This window comes from Saimiri boliviensis, chromosome 2 (genome assembly GCF_048565385.1).
Source record: "Saimiri boliviensis isolate mSaiBol1 chromosome 2, mSaiBol1.pri, whole genome shotgun sequence".
Taxonomy (NCBI): domain Eukaryota; kingdom Metazoa; phylum Chordata; class Mammalia; order Primates; family Cebidae; genus Saimiri; species Saimiri boliviensis.
Window position 1 is genome coordinate 222,805,563 of NC_133450.1, and position 13,372 is coordinate 222,818,934.

Here is a 13,372-nt window from a genome sequence, read left to right on the forward strand (position 1 = left end):
ACCAATTTTCTCTCCTGTTTCAGTTCCTGAACGTAGCGTGCCAAGTCCACAATGATCTGTGACGCCATGTTCTCGGAGATGACCTCATGCTGCCCGGCATAATCATTCATTTCATTCAGGGTGGAAATGAAAGCTTTACATGATGTATACCTATGGAACAGAACACACACCACAGCTTTTCATACAAGGCCACATTCATTCTTATTCTACTTGACACCAAGAAAATATTAATTAAAATGAGGTTAATTGGCATCCACCTCCCATAGGATCCTGAGTATTCATTACACATCCAGTGTTCTCATCAAAATGGGTCAGAATTAATTAAAATTGAAACACTTTTCATTTTGCAAAACTGAAGCCCTCCGTGTAATGTCATATTTGGCTTCGTTCATACTTAGCCCAGATATAATCCAAAATTCATATACATGCTATATGTACTAATGTAAAGGGTATTTAGATCTACATTAGAGATACAATACTTGAGCTGTCCAGTGTTAAGATGCTTAATTGCTGACTGAAATGGACATATTTCTCGGATGAATGACTAGCATGACAGATACCCCTCATAGTGCCAAACCAAATCAAGACTCCAGAATGCAGATTCCATACTTCCTGTTTTTGCTTAATTACATTCTAAAGTTTTCCTAATTACTTTAATTGAAACAATCTGATACTGCTCCAGTGACTCCATACAGGAAAAGTTAATTATGTTTTTATTGTTCTCTCCCCAATTTAAAAACTGACACAAAACAAATAGGAAATGCAACTTATTTTAATAGACATGTATTTCTCCTTCCTGTGTGTTAGCATCAATGGCATGTGAGCATTATCAAACAATTTTTAATGGTAAACATACTTGTATTCTTCTTCCTCCTTCGAGTTCTTTTTAGGTTGGTACTTCTTTGAAAGATTCCTAAAATAAAAAATGCAGACATGTCAGCTTTATAGAGAAAGATAATTAAGAAATCAGGAATGAAAGATGACATTAGTGCTTTTGTTACACGTTTTAAAACAAAAAAAATGTCCACAGCTGAAATCCATTTCCTTCAATCTTTCAACATGCGTGATGAAGCTCCTGTTATTAAGCACTTGCACGCTTCATCTTTTGTCTCAAAGGCAGAGTAAATAAGAACAGAATTATTCAATTGGAGAGGACGGACCATGTGTAAATATGCAGTGGCTTCCTTTTTTTTTGAGATAGAGTCTTACTCTGTCGCCCAGGCAGGAGTGCAGTGGCGCAATCTCAGCTCACTGCAACCTCTGATTCCCGGATTCAAGCGATTCTCCTGCCTCAGTCTCCCGAGCATCCGGAACTACAGGTGTATGCCACCATGCCAGGCTGATTTTTTTGTATTTTTAGTTGAGACGGGGTTTCACCATGTTGGTTAGGCTGCTCTCGAACTCCTGACCTCAAATGATCTGCCTGCCTCGGCCTCCCAAAGTGCTGGGATCACAGGTGTGAGCCACCGCGCTTGGCCGTGAAGTAGCTTTCATTTGTAGCACTGAGGTGTTTTCCTTATCAGGCCACCATTCTCTCATGGTCATCCTGAGTTGGGGCGTTACTGCTCCAAATCCAAGGAAAACTGTGTCCAAATGTTTAAATTAAAAATCAAAGTGCCAGGGGCATGTTTCTAAGGCTGTGTGGCTGCTCTACCAGAGAGCACATGAAAATGACCTGTGAATAAGTCTTTTTGAAGGAAATTGAGACAGTATTTTGGGGCTGTTGATGCTAAGACATTTAACTAGAAAAACTTTTTTTTTTTTTGAGACGGAGTTTCGCTCTTGTTACCCAGGCTGGAGTGCAATGGCGCGGTCTCGGCTCACCGCAACCTCTGCCTCTTGGGTTCAGGCAATTCTCCTGCCTCAGTCTCCTGAGTAGCTGGGATTACAGGCACGTACCACCATGCCCAGCTAACTTTTTGTATTTTTAGTAGAGACAGGGTTTCACCTTGTTGACTAGAATGGTCTCGATCTCTTGACCTCGTGATCCACCCGCCTTGGCCTCCCAAAGTGCTGGGATTACAGGCCTGAGCCACCGCGCCTGGCCCTTAACTAGAAAAACTTTTACCCTGCCTACCAGGTTTGCATTGAACACATTCAGATTAGCCAAAATCATCCAGTTTCCCTTCCTAATCTCATCTCCTGGTTAAGAATCTAAATATTTTTCTTTATATTCTCCAAAAGACACAATAACTAAGAGGTAATCATGGGGGGAAAAAAAACCCAAAAAACAAAAAAGTCTCACTAACACTGGTTCTACTGATTGATTTCTCTTGGGTCCTGACTTTAGGTGACCATAGTTAGATAAACAGCCATAGCACGTTTTCTTGTTTCTTTGAGACAGAGTAGTGCTGTTGCCCAGGATGGAGTACAGTGACATGATCTCAGCGCACTGCAACCTCCGCCTCCTGGGTTCAAGTGATTCCCTGTCTTAGACTCCCAAGTAGCTGGGATTACAGGCATGCACCACCAGGCCTAGCTAATTTTTGTAGCTGGGCTACAAACACGGGTTTCACCATATTGACCAGGCTAGTCTTGAACTCCTGAGCTCAGGTGATCTGCCCGCCTTGGCCCCTCAAAGTGCAACTGCACCTGGCCAAGAAATAGCGACGGCTGCTGAGCAGTAACCCACAGCAGGAACTCTCCATGTGTCAGCATCTCAGTGTTCACTTCCTTGTTAATTCCCTGTTGCTATTCCTCTTTATTATTTCACATTTTACTTCTATTTCTTATACTTCCCCCAAATCTATAAATGTGCCTAGAAAAATGTATAGTAACAAATTTACAATTTCGATCATGGTACTTTTGCATACCAAATGACATGTGGTTCCATCTGTAATAAATGCTACTAGATGATGGGAGAGGTCCCTGGCTTTAGTACAAAGGGCACTGCTCTGGGAACGAAGAGACCATGTGCCCGGACAGCATGACCTCAGCAAATGAGCCAATCTGCGTTTCCTGTTCCTAATCTGTACGTCAGCAGGGGTTGGACGACATGACCTCTATTGTCCTTCTTGTTTTGAAATTCTGAGGGACTAGATAACATCCAGTAGAACATCAACTGTTGCAAGTATTCAAAAAACGGACACATGTATATAATAGTTTAAAAATTGTAATTAGACTGATGAAAGAAAAATGTACTTAATTGAAGACTGCAATCGTGTCAGCATATACTTCAGCATATAAACGATAACATGTTTTCCCTGCTGATACTGCAGATACATAGCGGTGTTTCACAATTCTAGAGCCAAAAGAATGTGAAAAAAGCAATTATTTCCTTAAAGAATGTCCCTTGGAGAAAAAACAATGCAAAAAAGATAAATATTTTATGTCAAAAGTAAAGTACAGGTCTTTGAGTTGGCTTATTATCACAACCACTCCTTAAACGACAGATGTAGTCAAAACACCACCACAAGGATCAAGAATGAAAGGGAAGTGTGTGCAAAACAGATGACTATGTAATCAATGGGTTATTTTCCAAATATATTGAGACAGCTCATATGGGAGATCAGAGTATCGGAAAAGCCTAGTGGCTGCATGCGAAATACTTTTAGTGCATGGTTTATTTAAAAATTCATTTTTATTTATTTTAATTCTTTTTAAGATACACTGGAGTGCAGTGTAACGATCAGGGCTCACTGCAGCCTCGAACTCCTGGACCCCAGGGATCCTCCCACCTTAGCCTCCCAAGTAGCTAGGACCACAGGTGCACACCCCCATGCCCAGCTCATTTTTATTATTTTTTGTCTACAGAGACAGAGTCTTGTCATGTTGCTGAGGCTGGTCACAAACTCCTAGCCTCAAGCAATCCTCCCATCTCAGCCTCTCAAAGTGCTGGAATCATAAGCATGAGCCACTGTGCCCAGACTACCATGTGATTTTAAATATTAATCATTTCTTCTGTTGCCAGTAACTTACAAATTGAAAATACCACTTCTAGGCCGGGCGCGGTGGCTCAAGCCTGTAATCCCAGCACTTTGGGAGGCCAAGGCGGATGGATCACAAGGTCAAGAGATTGAGACCATCCTGGTCAACATGGTGAAACCCGTCTCTACTAAAAATACAAAAATTAGCTGGGCGTGGTGGCACACACCTGTAGTCCCAGCTCAGGAGGCTGAGGCAGGAGAATTGCTTGAAACCAGGAGGCGGAGGTTGCGGTGAGCCGAGATTGCACCATTGCACTCCAGCCTGGGTAACAAGAGCGAAACTCCGTCTCAAAAAAAAAAAAAAGAAAATACCACTTCTAAATTCATACTTCATATAAAAATTATTTCACAATGTTAGAGCCACATTTTCTTTTTAGCTTCCTTCCTTAGCAGCCATAAAAATCATGTAAACTGTGTATCTACTTGAAGGATACCTCAGTTGAATCTGAATCTTCTGATACTGGTAAAACCAGTACTCTTTATAGTACTCTTTCATCAGTCAAATCCTATACAGGATTAAATTCGATCCCTTGCAGGTGATATTCTATAAAGACCATTGAGTTCTGATAAATGGGAATCACTTTGACAATGCTGGCATATATAGCATTCAAAGTGCTTCTTAAAAGCACTAATGAATAATTTACTCTATAAATACCAGCATAAAACTAAAAGCTAAAGAGATCTAGAAGTGAACTTCATTTCTAAGGATATTTCTCTCAAGTACTACTACAAAAAAATACCAACTTTCCACTGCTGTTCTCTTGGGACAAAGCTTTTTGCCCTATTTGTATTATGTTATTTTAAAAATGAACAAGCAAATAAACCACTTTTTAAAAATCTTTCAATTTATGGGGTCTTTCTGAGAAATCTGAGGTGTTTTCAGGTAGAGAATCTCAACTTGTTTTTCAGGTAGTCTAACTAAAAAGGCAAAAGAAAAAATAAACATCCTTTTATAAAGATGGTGGCTTTAGACCTGGCTGATTCAAAGACCCATAGGAAGGTTTCAAAAATTAAATACTTGGCCCTATTCCAGACCCTCTGCAACAGAAGGTCCAGGGTGGGGCCCAGGAATGTTTTGTTTTGTTTTGTTTTCACTCTTTCTTTCTTTTTTTTTTTTTAAGCTCACCACAAGGTTTCTGGGTCAAGATGGCAGAATAAAATCCAGCCAGAGAATTGCACTTTCCCAACAACAAAAGGTGAAAAAATAAAAGCCAGGGAAATTTTTAAGAGCAGAAAATTTCTTTAAAAAAATGTAGAGGCTGGGTGCAGTGGCTGATACCTGTAATCCTAGCACTTTGGGAGGCTTAGGCAGGCTGATCACGAGGTTAGGAGTTTGGGACCAGCCTGACCAACACGGTGAAACACCATCTCTAGTAAAAATACAAAAATTAGCTGGGCGTGGTGGTGGCGGGTGCCTGTAATCCCAGATACTCGGGAGGCTAAGGCTGGAGAATCGCAACTCGGGAGGCGGTGGTTGCAGTGAGCCAAGATCGTGCACTGCACTCCAGCCTGGGTGACAGAATGAGACTCGTCTCAAAAAAGGGGGGAAAAAAAAAAAAGAGAAGAAAGGAGTCTAACCTCAGTTCATACACTTTAGAAAATGATGACCAAGAAGAGAAACAGAAAATTCTGGGACAGCTAAGAATGGAAGCTGACTCCTTTCTCCCCATCACAGGAAGAGAAATACATCCACTAACCCCTAAAATCAACCCAGACAGGAATAAACTGAGATGGAAGCGCTCAGAGAATAGTGACAGAAAAACTGTGAGAGAAAGACATCCATGCTGACCACCCAAGGCCTTGGGCAGGAGCGGGGCTCACCTCCGGGAAGTCCACTTTCCAGGCCTCCAAACTGAGTGCCCTGAGAACCCAGGGATTCTGCGGGATTAGGGATATGGTTTGGCTGTGTCCCTACCCAAATCTCAACTTGAATTGTATCTCCCAGAATTCCCACGTGTTGTGGGAGGGACCCAGGGGAAGGTGAATAATGGAGACTGGTCTTTCCCATGCTAGCCTCATGATAGTGAATAGGTCTCATGAGATCTGATGGGTTTATCAGGGGTTTCCGCTTTTGCTTCCTCATTTTCCCTCGTCTCCACTATGTAAGAAGTGCTTTTCGCACCCCTGCCACGATTCTGAGGCCTCCCCAGCCATGTGGAACTGTGAGTGAAATTAAACCTCTTTTTCTTCGCAGTCTCGTGTACGTCTCTATCAGCAACATGAGAACAGACTAATACAATGAGGAAAATCTTTGCCCTAATGGCGTAAACCCCGTAACAGAATCTCTAACAAAGTTTCAGAAGGAATGACAGAGTCGAGTCTCAAAGCCAGGCCCTTTCCCTACCCCGACTCTGTAAACACCGGTCCTTGGCTTTCAGCAAACCAAGCAGACTGTACAATACCCCAGCCTCAAGTAGAACTCAAAGGGAAAGGCCAACAGTACCAGAAATGGAAGGAAGCGTGGCGAGGAACACTCACCTACACTCCATCAGAGCAGACAGGGCGCCGTGCGGCTTACGCGGAAACAAACACACGCCAGGTGTTGGCCTAAGACCCTGACCCTCTTTACCTTATTAAGCCCAGTCGGCAACCTTATAAGGTGAGGATGATGATGATGATGATTCACATTTTACAGATGAAAAAGAAACAAGGAGAGTAATTTGGCCCAATTCATAGTGCTGTTAAGTGGAAAAACCAGGATTACATCTCAGGCATTGGGACTCTTGAGTCTGAACTCAACCACTTCGCTAAATTGCCCCTATTAAATATAAACAAGGTGGCTAGGCAAGTTGGCTCACACCTGTAATCCCAGCACTTTGGGAGGCTGAGGTGGGCGGATCACCTGAGGTCATGAGTTTGAGACAAGCCTGGTCAACATGGCAAGACCCTGTCTGTACTAAAAATACAAAAATTAGCCAGGTGCAGGCCAGGTGTGGCGGCTCATGACTGTAATCCTAGCACTTTGGGAGGCCAAGGCACGTGGATCACCTGAAGTCAGGAGTTTGAGACTAGCCTGACCGATACAGTGAAAACCCAGCTCTACTAAAAATACAAAATTGCCCAGGTGTGGCAGCGCATGCCTATAATCCAGCTACTTGGGAGGCTGAGGCAGGAGAATTGCTTGAAACCAGGAGGCGGTGGTTGCAGTGAACCCAGACTGTACCATTGTACTCCACCCCAAGTAACAAGAGCAAAGCTCCATCTCAAAAGAAAAAAAAAAAAATCAGCCAGGCATGGTGGTGTGCACCTGTAATCCCAGCTACTTGGGAGGCTAAGGCAGGAGAATCGCTTGAACCTGGGAGGCAGTGGTTACAGTGAGCTGAAATGACGCCACTGCACTCCAGCCTGGGCAACAGAGTGAGTGAGACTTTGTCTAAAAAAAAAAAAAAAAAAAATTAAACCAATAAATACAAGCAAGGTGAAAGATATGACAGGTAATACAGAAGGAAAAGAAAAAAAAAACAGTCTGCAAGAAAACATAAGAAAAATAAGCAAAAATCACACTCCTCCAGATTATTTTTACCATAGACAAACCTAGTAAAAACACAAAGGCAATAAATCAAGACTCCTGTGGCCAGGTGCTATAGTTCACACCTATGATCCCAGCACTTTGGGAGGCCGAGGCAGGCAGATCACCTGAGGTCAGAAGTTCTAGACTAGCCTGACCAACATGGTGAAACCCCATCTCTACTAAAAATATAAAAATTAGCCTGGTATGGTGGCACATGTCTGTAATTCCAGCTATTTAGGAGGCTGAGGCAGGAGAATTCCTTGAACCTGAGAGGTGGTGGTTGCAGGGAGCCAAGATCATGCCACTGCACTCCAGCCTGGGCCACAGAGCAAGACTCTGACAAAAAAAAAAAAAAAAAAGAAAAAAATCCTAACACTATGGGATAAAATAAAATGGGATGAGAAGGAAGACGCAAAGCTGAGGAAATGAACTAAGGACTAAAACATACCACTACAGAACCCATCAATAAATGAGGGAGGGTATCAAATTTAATAGAGGAGAGGTTTGACACAACCATCATGTCAAAACAACTAAAATAATCAGGAAAAAAAACTAAAGAATAAGAAGATGAAATGTAAGTCATATCTCTGAAGCATATGACCCAGTAAGTAGAATAAAAAAAACAGACATAATCCAACCAAGTTCCCCTGAAATAAACGAAGCATAGAATTTACACAGGAAAGAGTCAAAGAAAAACTGAGAAATGATGATCAATTCCAAGGCACTGCTTAGTGAAGTTATCAGACTGCTAAGCTGAACTCAATATTTGCTCAGGAACAGCCATGTTACATACAGAGAAAACCATCTGGCTGGCCCCAGACTTTTTCATCAAAAGACGATGCAGCTGCATTGAGAGAAAAACTGTGACCAGAGAACAACGAAGTCCAAGTGTTGTATAGTAGCATTCTCAAGCAAGAAAGAACTCAGGGAACACGTCCTAAGATCTTACTGGGGAAAAATATCCTTCCTTAATGCCAAGAGTCAAGGAGAGAGACTGTAGTAGAGAGAAGGGCTGAGAAGGGTCTACATTCAAATATAGAACGAAGCCAAACCAACAGGGGGCTTCGGGTTTTAGAACCAAGTCATATAACTCAACTGGAAGAAGCCAAACATGTAAATATTATTTGCCCGGCTTTGCTTATCCTTCATAGCAGTGAGTCAACTGAGCCTGTGTGAAATTTAAACACGGAATTAAACACACACACACACACAATAATAACATCCTACAAGCTTTTCAGAATGTTTGACATATTTTACAAAAGTTTAGTATCTATTTTTTGAGACAGAGTCTGTCACCCAGGCTGGAATGCAGTGGCATTATCTTGGCTCATTGCAATCTCTGCCCCCCAGGGTCAAGTGATTCTTGTGCCTTAGCCTCCTGAGTAGCTGGGATTACAGGCACGCACCACCACACCCGGCTAATTTTTGTGTTTTTAGTAGAGAGATGAGGATTCACCATGTTGGCCAGGCTGCCCTCAGAAACTCCCGATGTTAGGTGGTCTGCCCACCTCAGCCTCCCAAAGTGCTTGGATTACAGGCAAGAGCCACCACACCCAACCCAAGAGTTTGCTATTTGAAGTTTAGCAAATCCCTCAGTTTTGCTGTACTGTCGTTTATACTGTTAAGTTTAAATCCATTTCTTTATATAGTTATATAATATATATAATATGCAATACGTTGTATAAAACAATTTCTATTTAGTTAACCTTTATATACAGTGAGGTCCGATTAAAAACAGATCAAGACTTGAATGGTTCACTTTTTAAAAACATAAATGGCTCAAATGTATCAAAAGATGTTCACTGGGCGCGGTGGCTCACGCCTGTAATCCTAGCATTTTGGGAGGCTGAGGTGGGTGGATCACCTGAGGTCAGGAGTTCAAGACCAGCCTGGCCATCATGGTGAAACCCCATCTTTAAAAACAATAAAAATAAAAATAAAATAAAGATGTTCCACCCCATTCATACTAAGAGAAAAGCAATTTAAGACCTAGATGTACCAATTGTTAAGTATCAAGTTGACAAAGATCAGTATGGTAACAGGAGGCAGCAGTGGGGGTGAGGCTGAGCAGGCCCTGCTACTCTGCTAATGGAGTGTCAGGGGCCACAGCTTCTGAGAAAGGCACCGGAGATCATGCCACTGCACTCCAGCCTGGGTGACAGAGACTCCGTCTCAAAAGTAAATAAAATAATATTCAGTTTGTCAGACTTAGAAAAAAAATTAGGAATTTCAAACTGTACTACCTTGAAGAGATAGTGATCTACACCAAGGTTTGGAAAACTTTTTCTGTAAAGGACCAGAGAGGAAACATTTCAGACTTGCAGGTAACTGCACTCTTTAGCAACTACTCAACTGCCGATGGCCTTGCAAAAGTGGCCACAGACAATATGCACGGGCATGGCAACGTTCCAACAAATCTTTATTTACAAAACCAAGCGGATGGATTTGACCCATGCTAAGACCTGACCTACAGGAATCAAAGTCTCATATAAGTTTATGTGTAAAATAAGTTAGCATTTCCCCCTGCAGTGTAGGAAAAAAATGTTTAATGATAGATGTCTCTCCCAAAGGTCACACTGATTTTTTTATTTTTGAGACGGAATCTTGCTCTGTCACCCAGTGGCACGATATTGGCTCACTGCAACCTCCGCCTCCTGGGTTCAAGCGATTCTCCTGCCTCAGCCTCCTGAATAGCCGGGACCACAGGCACGTTCCACCACACTAAGCTAATTTTTGTATTTTTACAAGAGACTGGGTTTCACCATGTTGGCCAGGATGGTCTTGATCTCTTGACTTAGTGATCTGCCTACCTTCGCCTCCCAAAGCTCTGGGATTACAGGTATGAGCCACTGTGCCCGGCCAACATTGATTTTTCAACATCACATTACTATTTCAAGCAAGTGTCTGTTGAATATGCTGTAGCCACGCTGGCCTTTCTATTCCTCATACGTGTTTCCATCTCGGGACCTTTCACTTGCTCCCCGCACATCCTCCCATGCCTGGCTTCTTTTTGTGATTCATTTCTCAAGCAATGGGTTTTCCCTGACCAGCCTAAGTAAGTAACCGCCCCCCACTTCATTCTCTATCGCATCACTGCATTTACATATTTGGAGTCATAAATGCTATCTTTAAATGCTGGAATTCTTTGCTAATTTGCATGCAGTTCTGCTTTCTGCTGTGAAAAGGTGAGCACTCCAGGCTCAGCTACTTCTTGTGTCTCGTTCATTAAAGCATCCCCAGTGGCTGAGACTCGGCTGGCATACTGTTGCTCTGCCTATTGTTATGAAAGCCTCATCAGCTCTCACAGGCCGGTGCAAACACATAATTCCCCATAAAGCAAAGCTGGCTAAGTCTCAGGCCCGTAACCTACCAATTTACTCAATCTACAAATATTTAGTGAGTACCTACTATGTGATAGGCACTGTTCCACACTGTGATACATTAGTGAACACAACCCAAAGATCCCCACCCTTAAGGGGCTTGCATTCTAGCTGAGAGGACGCAGGAGACAATGAGCAGAAAATAGAATACACAGGAGATTTCTATGGGAAGGTTTGGGGAGATGTTGTTCAAATGAGACAAAATTTTTTATTAGAAGAAGTAAGTTCAAGAGATCTATTGTACAACATGGTATCTTCAGTTAATAACAATGTATTGTATACTTGAAAATTGCTGGGCCAGGTGCTAACACCTGTAATCCCAGCACTTTGGGAGGCCTCAGCGGGAGGATTGCTTGAACCCAGAAGTTCAAGACCAGCATGGGCAACATGGTGAGATTCCATCTCTACAAAAAATACAAAAATTAGCCAGGTGTGGCAGTGCATTCCTGTGGTCCCAGTTACTTGGGAGGCTGAGGTGGGAGGATCACTTGAGCCCAGGAGGTAGAGGTGAGCCAAGATCATGCCACTGCACTCCACCCTGGGTCACAGAGTTGAGACCCTGTCTCAAAAGAATAAAAGGAAGGAAGGGGAGGGGAGAGAAGGAAGGAGATAAACTGCTAAATTGTTAGAAGAGTAGATTTTAATGTTCTTGGGGGCTGGGCGTGGTGGCTCAAGCCTGTAATCCCAGCACTTTGGGAGGTGGAGGCGGGTGGATCACGAGGTCAAGAGATCGAGACCATCCTGGTCAACAAGGTGAAACCCCGTCTCTGCTAAAAATACAAAAATGAGCTGGGCATGGTGGCGCACGCCTATAGTCCTAGCTACTCAGGAGGCTGAGGTAGGAGAATTGCTTGAACTCAGGAGGCGGAGGTTGCGGTGAGCCAAGATCATGCCATTGCACTCCAGCCTGGGTAACAAGAGTGAATGTTCTTACCTCAAAAAAAAAATAATAAGTTTGTGCAGTAATGCGTATGTTAATTAACCCGATTTGGGCATTCTGCAGTGTTACATATTTCAAAGCATCATCTTGTACACCATAAATCCATACAATTTTATACAAATAATATAGAAAAGGATATTTTGTCAATTTTCAAAATCAATAAATGAAAAAATTATATAAAATGGGAGAACGTTACCAGTAATACAGGAAAAGTGGAAAGCAAAGCAGGCTAAGTGAACTAGGGGATGAGGCAGGCCTCACTAGGCAGGTACTGGAAGGAGGAGAGGGAGTCAGCTACAGGGAGCTGGGGAAGAACACAGAGGTGATATCCACATGGAAGGGTCAGAGCAATGCCTTTCCGGTGAGGGTATGCCTGGCAAGTACAAGAAACAGGAAGGAGGCCTCTGAATGTTTACAGCATAGAGAAGGAGGAAGCGAGTTAAAACATGTCACGAAGGTGTGGGAACCAGATTATACAGGGTTTTGTAGGACATTCACTGTGAGGTTTTTGGATTTACTCAGAATGAAATGGAGATGCATTGGAATTTTGAACAGAGGAGTACTGTCATCTGGCTGCTTTGTAGAAATCAGGGAATAGGGAATACAGGTAGAATAAGGGAAACGAGTTAGTAGACTCATAATAACCAGGCAAAAGATTAATGGACCACATGGGCCATGTGACATGGACCACAGTGGCAGCAGTGGAGGTAGTAACAAGTGTCAGATCCTGGATGAATCTGTAGAGTAGCCAGGATTTCCTGATGGCTTGGACTGGGGAGTGTGAGAGAAAAAAGGGAGCCAGAGACGATGACGCCAGGGTTTGTTGTTGTCGTTGTTGTTTGTTTGTTTGTTTGTTTTGAGATGAAGTTTCACTCTTGTTGTCCAGGCTGCAGTGCAATGGCGTAACATCCACCTCCCAGGTTCAAGCGATTCTCCTGCCTCAGCCCCCCTGAGTAGCTGGGACTATAGGCACGTGCCACTATGCCCGGCCAATTTTGTATTTTTAGCAGAGACAAAGTTTCTCCATGTTGGTCAGGCTGGTCTTCAACTCCCGACCTCAGGTGATCTGCCTGCTTTGGCCTCCCAAAGTGCTGGGATTACAGGCATGAGCCCCCACACCCAGTCTGTTTGTTTTTGAGATGGAGTCTTGCTCTGTTACCTGGGCTGGAGTGCAGTGGCACAATCTCGACTCACTGCAGCCTCTGCCTCCTGGGTTCAAGTGATTCTCCTACCTCAGCCTCCCGAGTAGCTGGGATTACAGGCACCCACCACCAGGCCTCTTGAGTAACTGGGACTATCCCCGGCTCCTGCTTCTCAGTCCTCCTGGTGTTCTTCCCCTGAACAGGCAGGGGAAGAAGAGGGGCCAGCAAGGGAGACTGCGATGGGAAGAACACCAGGAGCCCTCTCAAGAGCTCACCCGTAGCCCATTTTCACACGAAAGATAACACTGCTTGACTAACAGTACAATATTCAAATAATCAACGTGAAACAGACCACGTTCTATTCCTACTTTCAGTTTGAAAAGCCCTGAAGTGTTTACCAAGCTGATACGCACTCAGGGCGCTAGACACTGATCTGGATTCTCCACTTAGAAAAATTATTTCCGGCCGGGTGC

The 13,372-nt window shown here is 43.3% G+C and overlaps 1 protein-coding gene across 25 annotated transcripts in view; it reads right to left on the reverse strand.

The window, feature by feature from the left end:
- Positions 1–13,372, reverse strand: part of FNBP1 (formin binding protein 1) — a 168,817-nt gene that overhangs the window by 91,296 nt on the left and 64,149 nt on the right. For all 25 annotated transcript variants that reach the window (XM_039475166.2, XM_074395465.1, XM_074395463.1 and 22 more), the window contains exons 3-4: positions 857–913; positions 3–150 (exon numbers count right to left, since the gene is read on the reverse strand). In XM_039475166.2, coding sequence (XP_039331100.2) covers positions 3–150; positions 857–913 — 205 coding nt within the window. The remainder of the gene's footprint in view (positions 1–2; positions 151–856; positions 914–13,372) is intronic.